The sequence below is a fragment of the Pteropus alecto genome, unplaced genomic scaffold (assembly GCF_000325575.1).
Source record: "Pteropus alecto unplaced genomic scaffold, ASM32557v1 scaffold8, whole genome shotgun sequence".
Taxonomy (NCBI): domain Eukaryota; kingdom Metazoa; phylum Chordata; class Mammalia; order Chiroptera; family Pteropodidae; genus Pteropus; species Pteropus alecto.
Window position 1 is genome coordinate 21,085,902 of NW_006494609.1, and position 16,464 is coordinate 21,102,365.

General features: G+C 60.9%; 1 protein-coding gene across 1 annotated transcript in view; it reads left to right on the forward strand.

Moving 5' to 3' along the window:
* The window catches only part of LOC102898643 (cholesterol 24-hydroxylase), a 28,062-nt gene extending 22,017 nt beyond the window's left edge, over positions 1-6,045 (forward strand). The window contains exons 11-15 of the mRNA XM_006925574.1: positions 2,044-2,128; positions 2,613-2,723; positions 4,707-4,795; positions 5,533-5,599; positions 5,741-6,045. Coding sequence (XP_006925636.1) covers positions 2,044-2,128; positions 2,613-2,723; positions 4,707-4,795; positions 5,533-5,599; positions 5,741-5,911 — 523 coding nt within the window. The 3' untranslated portion in view covers positions 5,912-6,045. The remainder of the gene's footprint in view (positions 1-2,043; positions 2,129-2,612; positions 2,724-4,706; positions 4,796-5,532; positions 5,600-5,740) is intronic.
* Positions 6,046-16,464: the final 10,419 nt, after the last annotated feature.

Below are 16,464 nucleotides of genomic sequence, written 5' to 3' on the forward strand. Positions count from 1 at the left end.
TCTTTCCCTCCGCGTGCCGCATTCAGTGCCTGGCCAGGGGTGGTAGTGAGAACTTCAACACGATGCCAGCGGAAGGGCTGAGGGAGTGCTCGTCTTTGGCTGGCAAAGGAGGGCATTGCCCGGGGAGATGGCATCTGAGCGGGGCCACTGGTTTCTTTAAGCACAAACAGGTTCCTTCGAGGACTGTTGCCCAGGCTGAGTGAGCCAAGCGTAAGAGCACTCTGAAATGCCACCAGGCCTGGGGCGGGGGCACCGGGGACGTGGGGGAGGCCTACCCACCATTAGTTATCGCCACCAGTATAAAAGGGCAGATGCAAGCAGCTTCTCGAGACTATAAAGTAGTTTATTGAGTTTCTAAAAAGATATAATAATACTTTCTTTATTTTAAAAATTAGAAAAAAGGTTAAAATAGTAATAATAATAATAACGATAATAATGATGATGATGATAATAATATGATGATGTGATGATGATGATGTGATGATTGATGATGATGATGATGATTGATGATTGATGATGATAATGATGAGGATGATGATGATTGATGATGAGGATGATGATGATGATTAATGATGATGAGGAGGAGAATGATGATGATGATGATGATGAGGATGAGGATGATGATGAGGATGATGATGATGAGGATGATGATAAGGATGATGATGAGGATGATGAGGATGATGATGAAGATGATGATGATGATGAGGATGATGATGAGGAGGAGAATGATGATGATGATGATGATGATGATGATGACTGATGATTGATGATGATGATGAGGATGTCCGCCATGGTGCCCCCACCCACCCAGAGGCAGTTCACAGTTAACTACTGACTCTCGCCATGCATTCTATCACGACGTCACCCCACATCGTTGTAACCTCTTCCCAAATCCACCTTTAAAAGTATTATGTAATATATATATGTAACATAAAATTTACCATTTTAACTATTTTTAACTGTATAGCTCAGTGGCCTCAAGTATGTCACATTGTCGTGTACCCATCACCACCATCCATCGCCAGAACTTTTTCATCTTCCCAAACTAAAACTCTGTCCCCGTTAAACAACTCCTCCCAGCCCCCTACCCGCTGCCACCACCCACCATTCTACTTCCTGTCTCCTATTTAAATACTCTAAGTACCTCATTTAAGCGGAGTCATACGCTATTTGTCCTTTTGTGACCGGCTTGTTTCACTCGGGATAACATCCTCAAGGTTCACCCCCATCGTAGCAGGCGCCAGAATGTCCGTCCCTCTTCAGGCCGAGTCACGCTCCACTGCGTGGATGGCCCACGCCTTGCCCGCCCAGTCACGGACACCTGGGTTGCTCCCACCTTTCGGCTCCTGTGAATAACATTGCTGTGAATGTGGGGGTGCAGGTGTCTGAGGCCCTCCTGCCGCTGCTGCGGGCCGTACACCCGGACGTGGGGCAGCCAGGCCGCACGGTGGCTCCTCGCTTGATATTTCGAGGAAATGCCACACCGCTTCCCACGTGCGCCGGGACCATTCCGCGTTCCTGCCAGCAGTGGCCAGGGGCTCTGACCGCGCCACGTCCTTGCCACCTGCCCACCACATCCTTCCTGTTCCGTCTTTGCTAGCAGCCATCCTAATGGGCGTGAGGTGGCCCAACCCGCTCGGGTGACTTAGTGCTGCGGGTGACTAGAGTGCACGCCATCAGGGTCACCGAGCCGCTGTTCCTGCTCCACTCATTCTGCCGTTTCCAGCCGTGGGCGGCTGCGACCCAGGCCGAGATAGGCAGCTTTGTGCAAAGACCTTGTTCTGTGTCACGCTGATTTCCTAGTGCCCATCCCCAGCCGCGAACACAGGGTGACCGTCGTGAAGGGCCCTGGGGCACTGTCCCCGCCCGCGTGGGCACCTGGTTTGGACGTGCTTGTTCCCGGCTGCCTTCGGCTGCGGGGCAGGCGGTGTTCGCAGGTGGGCGGCCCCAGATCCTCTTGGTACGCTTCCTTCCATCACCCCTTTTAAAACTCACGGGGGATGTCTCTGCTTAGAGAGGAACTTGGCTTCTCTGACCCAACAGGCTGCAGGCCGAGGTGGACGAGGTCATTGGTTCGAAGAGGCACCTTGACTATGAGGACCTGGGGAGACTGCAGTACCTGTCCCAGGTGTGCGGGTTGGGGAGAAGCTTCTGGGTGGATGTGGGTGGTTTGCTGAGCGGGTCCTGCTGCCTCTCTGACCCTTTAGGACAGGGTTCTCTAACCTTGCTGCATGTGAGACCCCCTTGGAGATTTTAAAAATTGCCCATGCCCAGGCTACCCCAGACCAATGACGTCAGAGTTGCTGGGAGCTGAACCTGGGCAGCAGGCTTCCCAGGTAATTTCGGCATGCGGCCAAGGTTGGAAACCAGCCCAACCGTGAACGGGCTGTATTTGCACTCTGCCCCTGTGGCTTTGCACAATGCCCCTTCCTCTGGGCCTCAGTTTCTCCTTCTGTCACGTGAGAGGCTGAACTCAAAGGCGAAGCTAGCTCTGCAAGGGGTTCGGGACCTGGTCGTGGATGTGGGTGCGTGGGGACCGCCCTGTGTGGGAGCAGAGATGGGTCTGGGGCTTGTTGCGTCGCATCTCCTGACTTCACGTGTGGCTTCTGCAGGTTCTCAAAGAGTCCCTGAGGCTGTACCCACCAGCCTGGGGCACCTTTCGCCTGCTGGAGGAGGAGACCTTGATTGACGGGGTCAGAGTCCCCGGCAACACCCCGCTCCTGGTGCGTAGGGGCCCTGCCTGCGCGCCGTCGGGGTGGCTCGTTGGGGTACTCTTCTGAGGTCGCGGCCCCGTCCTCATCACTGGCCGTGCTGTGTGTCCTCACCTGAACCTCACATACCCCGGTGAGGTCTTTTCCTCCTCATTCACACTGTCCAGGGTGAGATCTCCGTGGATGCTTCTGGAGAGGGGGTGCCCCATTTGCAGCTGAGGATGCTGGGGCTCAGAGAGGTGGAGAGGTCTTTCGTGGTTACTTCTCCTGTTTCGTCTTGTGTGAGAAATCCTTCCTTAGCCTGAGGCCGGCGTGTTCGCTTACATCGGCTCCTAACAATCGCACGTTTTTCTTTTGAAAGCTAAGTCCTTATCTACTCGTGTGCGGTGTGAGGTAGGGATCTGTATTTGTCTGCCATAATGAACGCCACAGATTGGGGAGCTTGGCAGAAGTTTCTTTCCTCCTAGTTCTGGAGGCCGGAGGTCTGAGAACAGGGTGCTGGCAGGCTCGGGTTCCTCTGAGCCCCTCTCCTTGGCTCGCGGATGGCCGTCCTCCCCCCGCGTCCCCACACGGCCTCTCCTCTGTGTCTCTGTCCTAATTTCCTCTTCTTATAAAGACACAGTCGTATTGGGTTGAGGCTCACATGAACGACCTCATTTGAACTTAATTACCTCTTCAAAGATCCTCTCCCCAAATACAGGCACATTCTGAGGTTAGGACCTCAACATAGGAATTGTAGGGAGACACAAGTCAGCCCATAACAGGACCCGTTTTTATTTTCTCGGAAGAGAAGGCCGCGCTTTCGGCCCCATCTGTGGAGACCCCCTCCCCGGGCTCTGCCACGCCTTCTCAGCGCGTGCGCAAGCTTCACCCATGGGCGTGGTGCTTTATTCTGTTTGTCCGTCTTTTTAAAACACGCTTGCACCAGTACCACCTGGCCTTAATGACCATCTCCTTAGAATGCCCTCGTGTCCGGCAGGCGGGTCCCCATGGCTGGCTCACAACCCAGAGTGCAAGCCCGTGGGCCTCACGTGGCCAGACCCAGGCTCCAATCCCAGCCCTGCCCCGGGCTGGCTGCGTCACCTCACATGTGACCCTGAATCTCTGGCCTCAGCGCCACAGTGCCATCCTTGTAAGATGGGATTGGTGGCACTTGAGTCACAGTTGCCTGAGAAGAGTCAGCAGGGTTATGTACATCACGCAGCTGACGAAAATCTCTGGCACTTACTCAGCTCTCGTTGCTGACCTCAGACCCCTGCCCGCCTTACGCTCCCGTGCACTTCTCAGAGTTCGGCTCCCGGCCCTTCTCCACCCCGGCTGCCCTGGACTCTCAGCACAGAGCGTCTGGGGCAGAGCCGCTCAGGGAGACACTCGGTGCAGGGCAAAGAGTCAGAGGCTGGCACCCAGGGCCTGAGTCATGAGGGTATGCATGGCCCCTGGGGGCAGTGCACAGAGCATTAACCCCAATCAGGAGGTGCCGTGAGTGCGGGTCAAAGGCTAGTTCGGGGTCTGCAGCCTCCCCAACCCCAGCACGCCTGATGTTGAAGAGAAACTCGGAACAATAACCACTCTCAGTATCTGGAGAAAGACGGCCTCTCAGCCAACCTGAGCTTGAATCTGTTTAGCTACTTACTTGCCAGGTGACTTTAGGCAAGTCATGAACTTCTCTCCTGAGCCTCGGTTTCCTCATCTGTCAGGCAGGGATGATTGTGGCTCCCCCACAGGGCGGGGCCAAGCGTGGGATGATGTCGCACGCCCAGCGGAGCGTCTCTGGCTCACTGGGCCGTCTCTTTCTTCCTCATGGAGACTTTCTAGGGCCTGTGGGATCCCACACTGGCCCAGATGGGTGGGTGCGGAGGTGGGTGGGTGGAGTAGAGGGGTGGGTGTCGGGGGACTACTCCGCTCCCAGCCGCCCCGTGGGGTGGCCGCAGTGAGTGGGGGAGGAGTGAGGGGACCTCCTTGGAACCAGAGACAAGCAGACCCTCTGCCTGGCAGTTCAGCACCTACGTCATGGGGCGGATGGACACATACTTTGAGGACCCACTGACTTTCAACCCCGATCGCTTCAGCCCCAAAGCACCCAAGTAAGTCTGTCTTCGAGCTGTCCCCAAGCAGGCGGAGGCCTGGTGGGAGGACAGGCCCAGCGGCCTCTTCTCTGAGCTGCCTGTGCCCCTCAAGCCCACGTAGCATTCCAGACTGCCGTTGAGGGAGTTGTGACCCCCAACCTGCCCCCTTTTACAGGGGAGCACGCCATAGCTCAGAGAGGTTAGGTAGCTTGCCTAAGGGTGCACAGCCAGTAAGCGGCACGATGGGGCTTGAGCCCGGCTCAGACTGGTTTTGAAGCCGTGCCCATAACACGGCCCTCATATTGGGAGCCCAGGGACGTGGGCAAGGGACCGCGCCTGCCTCATCCTTGATGTTTGATCAGAGTCGTGGGAACGCCACGGCTCCTTCTGGGTGCTGTGGGAGTGGGGGCAGTGAATGCTGGAGCAGAGGGGGTGCCGGGCTCCAGGGACAGACCCAGGCCGCCCAGAACCCCATGCAGGGACAGGCCCAGACGCCCAGCCAAGCCAGTGAGTGCCATGGGGGCCTCGGGGAGTCGCTCTGCCTCTCTGAGCCTCGGATCCGCGTTTGTTAAACGGGGGTGACCATGGCTCCTTCTGGAAAGCTCAGGAGGGAACATGAGCAAATGCCGGCCAGAGCTTAGCCGCGTCAGCTGTAGACGTTGTCAGCCCCGGCCAATGCCGGTTGTCAGCAAGGGCTGGTTTTGTCTTTACTGTCGCTGGGCTGTGGGCCCCCTCTGACACCTCTCTCCCTGCAGGCCGAGGTTCACCTACTTCCCCTTCTCCCTGGGCCCCCGCTCCTGCATCGGGCAGCAGTTTGCTCAGGTAGGAGGCCAGGGTAGGTTTGCTGCCCAGAAGTGGCTGCCGGGGTGGTGTCTTGTCCTGGGCCGCCCTGGGCTGGGGGCCGGGGACCCAGCGGCATTGCACTCGCTGACTCCGCCCTCTCTGTCCACCCCCCATGCCCAGATGGAGGTGAAGGTGGTCATGGCCAAGCTGCTGCAAAGGCTCGAGTTCCGGCTGGTGCCCGGGCAGCGTTTCGGGCTGCAGGAGCAGGCCACGCTCAAGCCGCTGGACCCCGTGCTGTGCACCCTGCAGCCCCGGGGCTGGCAGCCCGCACCCCCACCCCCACCCTGTTGAGGGCCCCTGGGGCAGGATCGGACTCCTCTGGCAGGGCCCACGCCCACCCTCCTCTGCAGACCCCTGCTGCCACCCTGCTTCCCTGTGCGCGTCCTTTGGGGCACCCTCCCCAGTGGCTCCTAGAGGACCCTCTGCCAACTGCCACCTGCTTCACATCCCTTGGACCTCCCTCTCCTCTGCTAATCGTTGTCCTTCCCAGACCAGTCCCTGCCCAGCTCCCAGCTGCCACCCAAGTGTGCCAGCGTCTCCCCAGCCTCCGCATAGGCCACACCCTCTACCGGACGCCCTAACTCTTGCTCACTCCCTAAAGCCCTCTTCAGGTATCGTCTCCTCTAGGAAGCCCTCCCCGCCTCCCCTGGCCGGGCCAGGGGCCCTTTCTCTGTGCTCCCTTGGTCACCTGTGCTACCTCTAACACCACACTGACCACACTGTAACATGAGTATCTTTTGACGTGACCAGCCGCCTGTCAGGCCCTGAACACTCGAGGGCGGGGTCTGCGTGTGATTCGTCTCTGAGGCCCCCCGACGCCCACCGAGGGAGGGCTTGGCCCCAAGTCGATGCTCAATAAATATGTGTTGACTGCATGAATGAACAGCCAGACCGGGCCGGGGTGCTCTGGCCTGTTTGCTCATCTATAAAACAGGGCCGATATCGAGGCCGGTTTCTCCAAGGGCCGTCGCAGCTCCGGAAACTGCCCCTGGAGAGGCCCAGACACTGTCCCCTTGGGAGAAGGCCGTCCCTCCTTCCCCAGGGGGCTCTGTGTTACGTGCAAGGCCATGTTCCCGGGCGTGGTGAGAGACGAGGAGCACAGGCAGCGTTTCGAGAGCTGGACTTGGGGCCGGTGCAGTCTAGTCCACTCCTGCCAAGGGCACCGGGTCCCCAGGCGGCCTCACAGAGCCTGGAGTCACCGGGTCCTCTCGTGGGGGCAGTTGGCGAAGCCGAGCGCCTGGTGCCCGGCCTCTGCCCCTGGCATCCCCCTCACCTGCTGGCACGATACCGCCCCTCTTGACCTGGCCGGAGGCGGCCGGTCCCATCCCCTGGTGAGACAGGATCCTCACAGTGCTGGGGTGAGGGAGCCAGCCCTTCCCCGCCCAGGGCCTCAGGGTGGCCGCGGGCAGTAAATACTGGTCCATCCAAGAAGAAGGGCCAGCCTCGAGTCACTCCTTTGTACTTGGGCGTTTGCCATGCAGAGAGAACAAACTGGCCTTGTGCCCCGCCTGGGTCACCTGCCCGGAAAGGTGCCCCTCACGCCAGGGAGGCATGCGCTTGGCCGGCCCTTGCTACATATCGGCTCCTCGGTCCTGGCTGCCGACTCAAACGATAGCTCCAAGAGAGCTTCCCATTGGGCAGACGAGCGCCCTGAGCCGCAGGGGAGAATGACATGCTCGGCGCAGGCGGGTGTACTGTCCCAGGGCAGAGCCGGGTCCCCGCCAGGCTGGAGTAGTTTCACCCGAGCCTCTGGGCAGACAGTCCAGCCTCCAGGATGCCTCTAGTGGCAGAGTCCTTGCAGAGGGAGGGTCCTCCCGCTCCCTCAGCCCCCCGCCCAACCTGGGCACGCCGTGGGCCCTGGTAAAGCTCCACCTTACCCTCTCTATTTCCAGTCCCCTGCCTGGGGCGGGGGGGTCCCAGAACCTTCTGTGGCCCTGAGAATGCTGTGCCTAGGCTCTGCCTCAAGCTGCATGGCCCCACCCAGCCCTTCTCGCCTCTGCCCTGCCTGGAAGCAACCCCTTCTCACGGCCACCCAAATGCCACTGTCTCTTCTGCCCTGCTTCTGGGACCTGCCCTGCTGTGACCATTCCCCATCCTCTGTGGCCTCTCCCTCAGGCTCACCAGTTGCCCCCCACAGTTCCTCCAACAGCCCCCCCACAGCTACCCCACACCAGACCCCTATCTACTGCATGCCCTTGGCCTCTTGCCATGACTGGACCTGGACCCCACAGGGCATCACTGTCCATTGAAAAGGTCCATAGGCCACAGCACTCCAGGGGCACACCTGGCATTGTATGAAGGGGCCTTGAGGGGTCAGCCCGCTCTGGAAACTTCAAGTTGCCTTTGCCACCCCCTGACTTAGAAAACACCTGTCCATTGCTGAGCCTGAGGCTTCACATGTCTCCAAGTCCCCTAAAGTGTAGCCCATTTCGCGGATAAGAAAGTCAAAGCCGAAGCACATGGCCAGACCAGAGGGGCGGCCAGACCAGATGGGCCTCCGGACCCAAACCCTTGGCCCTTTGCATCCAGTGACCTTTCAGTAGTTCAACAAACCAGGTCACAGCAGGCCTGGGCTTGCCTCCAAGTCCTGAAAACCCAGGGCTGGGGGCTGGGGGGGAAGGGCCAAAACCCCGGGCTGGGGGACTGGGGGGCCAGACCCCTACCCAGGCTCCGCTGTCATTTTCTGTGGGTCACTGCACCCATTCTGACCCTCCTGAGCCACTTCCTCTTATAAAAACACAGGCTTTCTGTGAGAAGGCAAGTGGCTCTCAGACCTGGCCGCATAGACAAGTCACCTGGGCCAGCTGGATCTGTCTGCGGGGTGGGGCCTGGACGCTTTTCTTTTTAAGCCCCCAGGAACCCTGAACGTGCAGAGGGCTCATGCCAACCCCTGGGGCCAGACAAGATGGATGGGATGAAGACCAAGTCTCTGCAGCCAGACCACCTGGGGTCAAATCCTACCCCATCTATCACTGGTACTGGGCCTTGGGTTGCCCCATCTGTAAGGGAAGACAAATAATAGGCCCCACATCCTAAGGCTGGTGGGAGAATTAAGGGCATCTACGTGGGTCGTGCTTAGCACAGAGCCTATCAGCGTCAGAGCTGCAGACCTGCCCGCTATTAACTGTCACTGGCGGTGGCGTCCTAATTGCTGTTAACCTCCGCGAAAGGAAGGGCGGTCTGAGTCAGGTGGTGCAGTTCCCAGAATAGCCACACGGTGGCGCCGCGGCGCAGCGCTAGGCTCCTCGCGTCAGCTGCGGGCAGAGTGGGCGACACGCCTCACCTGCCGCAGGTCCAGGGCGTGGTGGGGCCCAAGGCGACACAAGTCCAGCCTCCTGGAGGCAGGGTCACTGCGGGAGAGTGCAAACCCTCAACTGTCCCTGGGATAAGGGTGGGTAGGCAGGCATCACCGTCCCCATTTCATAGATGGGGCCACCGAGGCGCAGTGAGGGTCAGGCGGCTGGTGGCGGGGACAGCAGCACTGCCACGCAGATGGGGGTGCAGCGATTGCCAGGTGGTTCACCCTCACTCCTCCTGGAGATGGGTTTGGGTCTGACGGTTGGACGCCGGCCGGCCAGGGGTGAGGTTGTGGTAAGGGGCACTTCTGGCAAGACGTGCCCGCGGTGCAGAAACGCACAGACAGCGGGGTGCAGGTGCTTCCTGCTGCCTGGGAGGGCTGGAGGATGCCCCGAGCTTCCACAGGGCCGAACTGCTCTAGGAGAAGCCACCTCCCATGCCTTCGTGCCCAGGGGCCTGGAGGCTGGTGACGAGATCCCTATGGGTGGCTTGTGGCCCAGGCCAGGCTGGGGGCGAAGCCTGGGGAGCCTTGGCCTACCTGGGCCTGGGTGAGGAGCTTGGAAGGTGGGAGGTTTCCCTCTGTGCTCTGGTGGCTGGGGCGGGAGGCTGGCCCTGGAGACTCCTGGTGGCCCTGGTGGCCCTCAGTGGCAGCCAGTGTGGGTAGGTAGAGGACCACAATTAGCTTCCCACCTGGGAATTGTCTGGATAGGACTCAGCCCCTACTGGTCGTCTCGGCCAAGCGGTGTGGTGGCCTTTACACTGGTTTAGAATCGGGTAGATCCAGCCCAGGCGGCTCTAGCGAACACAGTGCGTGTGTGTGTGTGGGGGGGACAGGGGAGGAACACTGTGTGTGTATGTGTGTGGGGGGGTTCCTGGGTGATTACGAGGGAGGGGACTCGGGGCGGGGGAAGAGGGTGCTCAGGCCAGTGGCTCTTTCCACATTTCGTCCCCTCTGTTGCTTTCCTCTGGGGCGAGCTCCTGTGTCCTCAGCAGGCTTCCTGATGAGTATGTGACGCAGAAGAGGGTCTCGACCCCCATGAGGTAGGCGGCTTCTAAATCCACATGTCTGCCCGGACTGGAGAGGGCAGACACGGGATGGTGGGGTGGGGCGGGGGGCAGCAGCAGGCCAGGGTGGGGGCAGACACCTGCTGCCGGAGGGTCCCGTCTCTGAATCCGGGCTGCGGTGGGGCCACCGGAGCCAAGGCCCCTTCCGGCCTGAAGCTTCACAGCCACTCGCTCCCCCAGAACACAGCCCCTCCCGCACTTCCTTCTCCCTTAGGGTGTCACCTCCGGGTATTGCCCACCTTAGCAGCCCCTGATGGTGGCCGGACCTCCCGTGGGAGGCAGTCTGCATAGCCTGGGGTGAGTCTGCCAGTCCCCAGGGGTCACTCAAAGGGCGGGGGCTGGAGGGGACCTTGAGCTTCCCCTAGCCTGCCCCGGAGGCTGCTCCGTGGGCCTTGGGGCAGTGAGGCCAGGCGGGGGTGAGGCACTGGGACCTTTCCTTCGGGAGCCTGGGCCAGTGCTGGGCGGCCAGGGGCAAAAGGCTGGTCTCCCTTCTCCCCGCTCCTCAGGCCCAGCTACTCCACCGGTTTGGCTTTTGAGGGGTGAAGGGGGACGATGACAGCAACTGTAGCAGGGCTTCTCCGCTGCCACCCATGGGTGGAGCCCTCATCCTGCTTGGTTGGTGCTGAACCCTGGGTGAGGAGCAGTCCATGATGATGGTCACATGAGGCTGACGATGGTAGAGGGCACCTACCGTGTCCCTGCAGTGTGGCCAGCCCTGGGCCCAGCCGCACTGTCACCTTGGGCCCCGTACTACAGACGAGGCACAAGAGGCAGCACCTCACTGTCCTTGGGGTGCCCAGAAGCCTAAGGGGGAGGCTTCTGACCAGTTTTGTATCCCCTGGGCCCCCCCCACGCCTCATACACACCAGACGACAGTGGCTCCTTGGCCCCCCACACAGAGGTTAGGGGGTTGCCCAAGGAACCTAGGAGCTGCCCATGCCCTCACAGCCCAGGGACACCCAGTGCCGCTGGGTGGGCGAGCCTGGAGATGGGAGGCTCCCCCAAGGCCACCTGGGCAGCCATCGGCTTAGGTGCCTGGGCTGGACGGGGCCCTGAGTATGGAAAACCAGCTTCCAGAGCTGGGCCGGAGTCTGCGCGTGCACGCGTGTATGTGTGTGTGTGTGTGCTTGTGTGTGTGTGCGAGCTTGTGGGTATGTGTGTTTGTGTGTGTGTGTGAGCCCACATGTGTGCGTGAGCTTGTGTGTGTGTGTGAGCTTGTATGTGTGTGAGCTTGTGTGTGTGTGTGAGCTTGTGTGTGTGTGTGCTTGTGTGTGTGTGTGAGCTTGTATGTGTGTGAGCTTGTGTGTGTGTGTGAGCTTGTGTGTGTGTGTGAGCTTGTGTGTGTGTGAGCCCACGTGTGTGTGTGAGCCCCACACGTGTGTGTCTGCTCATGTCTTCCGCACCCCGTATTTCTGTGGTCTCTCGTCTCTGTATCTGTCTCGGGTGTGAGGCTACGTGTGCGGGTCTCGGTGTCCAAGTGTGCGTGTCCCAGGCCGCGTGCACCTGGGTGTGTGTCTGCTATGAGCGGAGTTGTAAGGAGGTGTCTGTTTTAACCTAAGGCCGTGGACGGACCCGGGAGGTATTACAGGCCCACAGTGCCAGTCCCCTGCTGTGCGTCACACATCCCATCCCCGCCCTGACATCCGGCGAGATTAGGTGGCCTGTCCAAGGCTACATACCCAAGAGACATGGGTCCATCCAGTGCGGACATCCATGGTCCTTCTTCGAGTCATGCTCACAAGGCCCCAGGTGAGGCTTCCTGTTAGAGACTGTCCTGACTATTTATAGCAGGACCCAGGAAGATGGGGTCCCCAGCAGAGAGGAGGTAGGGGACCCATGAGACCCATCTGAGGTCGGCATGAATGTGCGGCAGGCAGGCGCCAGCGGGCAGGAAGCTGGGCGCACGCGGACACCCGTCCTGCCTTTGGCCAGGGCAGGCCTGGCCCTCCTCCGTCCCTCCCAGGGCCCTTTCCTCCCAGATCGGAGCTGGCTGGCTGAGCAGCGTGGGGACTCTGGGTCAGGGGCACGGGTGGGGTGCTGAGCACGCGGTACCCAGGTGAGTGGTCACTGCGGGCCTGTGGTCATCCTCCCCTGTGATGTGCGACAACAGCTTCCCCTGAGACTGGGACTCAGGGCCCCGCTCAGGGCTGACCCCCGATGTCCAGTAAATGTGCACTGTGCTCGTCCTGTGTCCCTCAGGCACCCCAGCTCCCGACGACAGCCAAGGCCCTGTGAGCAGCCCACCCACGCCTCTCCCGCCTCCGTCCATTCCCCTCGTTGGCCGGTCCCTGTCTGCTCCTGACCCCAGTCCTGCCTGGGTGCCCGGGTCCCCTCCAGGTGTCTGCCTGTGCGACACTGCAGAGAGGTCCTCCCAGACCGCCCAGCCACTGCTCTGCTCCACTGACCCCACAAGCCTGTGAGCTCTGTGGGGCCACCGTCGTCATGCCCACTGAGTATCGAAAATGGCAAGTGCCTATGACAGGGACACCAACCGCCGGCTGGAGGGTCCCAGCTGCTAGATGAGCTGGCAGGAGCCAGGGGCACGTGTGCATGTGGGCCCACCACACGGGCACAGGCTCCCACACGCACCTGCTCACGCGGGAGCACACGCTCGCCCCCATGGGCACGGGCATATGCATGGACACGCACACACACAAACACACGTACGTGCTCCCACGCACATAGGTGCATACTACACACATCGTCACACACCTGCTCACGGCACACGCATCCACACACGTGACTCCACACACGCGCAGCGGGACTACAGCGGCTGCGGCGACCTCAGGAGCAAAGGAATCGAGTGGCTTTTCCCCCGACACGTGTTCCCACAATAAAGAAAACAGGAAGGGACTCGGGGCCAGAAACAGGAAGGGGAGGCGGCCGGCTCGCAGGAAGCGGCTCCAGCAGGGTGGACGCTGGCGGCTGTTTGGGTCGGACTGAGGGATGGACAGACAGACGACTGCAGGCGAGCGGTGGCATGCCCCCACGGCATCCGGGTCCCTGTGCTCATCCTCACCACAGATTCTGGAAGGTAGCTCCTTTGGAAACATGGTGGCCCGGCCCCTCCCGCTTTCGCTCCCCCGGTCTCTGAGCTGGGAAAGGCTCCGTGCTGACCGGAGAGCTGCCGGCGTCTCACGAGGCCGTTCTACCCCATCTCACCTCTCTGAGACTCGTGGGCCTTTTAGCACCGGCATCTGCTCCCTCCTCCAGGAAGCCTCCCCGGATGCCTCCTCTTCCACAAGCGTCAACCTTCTCTCCTCTGGACGGACGGCCACCAGCTCCCGCCCCTGCCGCTCTCCGCTCGAGCTCTCCACCTCTTCCCTTGGCGTCTGCTGGCTCTCTTCCTGGAATGCCCTCTCTTCCCCTCAAAAACACGACTCAAATGCCAGCTCTTCCAAGAAGCCCTCCCGCATTTCTCTGATTGGGCTGGATAGCCAGCCTCTCTCCCTTCTCTTTAAGCTGCTTCGCTCCCTCTGTGCTCTGCGTGCAGAACCGGTAGGTCTCAGGCCCAGGGGTAGCCCTGGGGACTCAGTCCGACGCCCCCTACTCGTCTCATTGCCCCCCGCCTGGGTTCCCAGAGGAGGGGCTGTGCTGGCCCCTAGGCAACCCACAGCAAGTGCGGACCGCTGCTTGCTGAGGCGTGTTATCAACGCCTGTATTTCCTGAGCCCCCATTCTGTGCCAGACACGTCTGGTGGCCGCCCCCGGGGGTCCATCGCCGTCCCCACTCAGCACCCCCAGGACACATGGAGCAGATAGCCCCAGGAGGCGCCGGTAAGTTTTGGCTGCTCTTGACCAGCCAGAGGCAAGGGCCGTGCTTTCCTGCAGCCTCGGAGACAGACAGGCGGGCTCCAGAGCCCACAGCTCCCGTCACGCCCCGAACCAGCCGGGTGGCCCTGGGTGGGTCACCTGACCCCATCCGTGATGATGGAGATGCCGGAGCTGACTGAGATGACAAGCACGGCAGCACTCAGCGCCCCTCACCGGCTGGGTCAGGTCGTCGCCGGGGAGAGCGCTCGCAGGCATCCTGGGGTCCCCCGGGCTGGGGCTGGGGTCTTGAGGACTGATCAAGCGCCCAGGGCTGCAGTGGGTTCTCAGGCACCACTCTGAGGCTGCCTGGGAGAGGCCGGGCAGGGGAGGGCAATGCCTAGATTTATCCACCAATCGCACGGGCTCCTGGCACTGGGACACGGTCTTATCTGCCCAGCCCAGCGTGCGGGGGTGGCCAGGCTGGCCGGGGCGGGACACTGCCTGGGGACTGGACGTGGAACAGGCCCGGCAGCAGGGCCCACGGCCCCGAGCCTCACCAGGTGGGTGACAGCCGGGAGGGCTCCAAGTGTCCCTGCGGGCTGGCGGCCGGCTGCCCGCCCCTCTCCTGCACCATGTCTGACGGCGAGGGCCCCTCGGCTGGTGAGTGGCAGCGCTATATTTACCCACTACAGGTCCCGTTGCAGAGCCAAGGCCACTGGTCGCTGAGGGCACCGCCCCCTCCCCCCCAGGCTGCAGGCAGCTGTGGGGCTGGACCCCTTTCCTCCTAGCCCGATTCCTGGGGGGCCTGCACTGCTGGCGGGGAGACTTTCAAAGTTGACAAGTTCTGCTGCATGCCCTAGCTTCCCTGGCTGGAGCAGGAAGCTGTGCCTGTTGCAAACCCCTCCTTCTATCAGCCGGGGCGTCCAGAGCTGGCCCACAGTTCAGGGGGCCCCTACGCTGTGGCCAGGCCCCTGGGTGGGCTCGGGGTGCCACGGACGCCTGGAATTGCATGCAAAAAAAGTGTGTGAGCGTTTATCCGAGAGAAGAGGAGCCCACAGTTTCCATCGGGTTCCCCCAAGGTCTGAGACCTGTGGGAAGTTCTGAGTTCCTGGTCTGCCAGCACAAGGCAGGCCCTCTGTGGGCCCCCAAATCCCTCAGGTTGGAAACGGCAAAGACACAGGCACGCAGAGGGGTGTTAGATCCTGGGGTCTGCCCTCACACCCTCTGCCCTGCCCCAGGCAGGGGCCACTGTGGGGCCTGGTTTCTTGCCTGGTTCCCTGCTGGCCACCCTGTCTGGGCAAAGACAGGCTTTGATATGAGCCTCTGAACTGGCCTCAGGTGGGGTAGGGGTGGGGGACAGTGTAGTCCCAGGAGTACGTCAGGGACTCCAGCGTCAGGCCGCCAGGCTGAAATCTCAGTTCTTCCACGTCTAACTTGGGTGACCTTGGGCAGGTGGCTGAACTGCTCTGAGCCTCCGAGTCCCTAGGTGAAAAAGGAGACAGTAGTAACAGTCCCTAACCCACAGGTGGTTGTGACAAGTAAAAGTGACACATGTGACAGCGTCTGCCGTTGCCTGGTGTGCAGCGAGCACTCAGTGGCACCTTCATGCGGGAGTCCAGGCAGGAGCTCAGGGGTGTGGGGCCCGTGAGCCCTGATCCAGCCCCTCTGGCCGGGCCTCCCCGTCTAAGCCATGCACATCTGTGGCCGTGGATTCCTCATCTGTCAAACACCGCCGTGGAGAATCATGGGCATGTCAAGCTGTCTCGCAGCACGTTAGGGCGGGTTGTGGGTGACAGAGGTGTGGCCCCACCCTGCATGGTGTCTGATGGACAGTCCCAGTGCTTGGGTCTGGAGAGAGAGAGAGTGTGTGTGTGTGTGTGTGTGCACGTGTGCGTGTGCGTGTGTGTGTGTGTGTGTTGAGGAGGAGGACAGCGACAAAGCGGGCCTGACCTCACCCTCTTCCGCCAGGCGCCAGCGGCGCTGGCTGCCAGGAATTGTCCGCCGTGGCTGTGAAGGCTGAGGAGCCGGTGGGGGTGCAGAGCTTGGGTCTGGAGAGAGAGTGTGTGTGTGTGCGCGTGTGTGTGCACGTGTGCGTGTGCGTGTGTGTGTGTGTGTGTTGAGGAGGAGGACAGCGACAAAGCGGGCCTGACCTCACCCTCTTCCGCCAGGCGCCAGCGGCGCTGGCTGCCAGGAATTGTCCGCCGTGGCTGTGAAGGCTGAGGAGCCGGTGGGGGTGCAGACAGGCCCTTGCTGGCTGGCTCTGCCCACACCTGACACGAACCCGGAATAGCTCGTCCCCCACCAGGGACATGGGCCTGCTTTTAGCAGCTTGTAAAACCACCCGTGTGGAGATGGGTATTTCAGGAAGGCATGGACAATATTTAGCCCCTAGGGGCAATGGAATGGGCCGTGTGCGTGTGTGTGTGTGCGTGTGTGGGTGTCTGTTTGGGGGGCTGAGAGAAGACATGGCTTTCGATGCCCGTTCACTATTTAGGAGGGGGTCAGCTGAGTTGGGGGCTGAGAGGAGACATGGCTTTTGTTGCCCGTTCACTATTTAGGAGGGGGTCAGCTGAGTTGGAGGCCGGTGGGCATGACCCTGGCTCTGCCCGCCCTGGCCAGGCAGGTCGCCCTAGGTGAGCTTGGGGCTTGGCTGCCTCCTTATAAATGGTCTTTGGTCTCTGATATGCTGAGCTGGCCATGGAACCTGGTTGGCAGGAGTGAAGACCACAC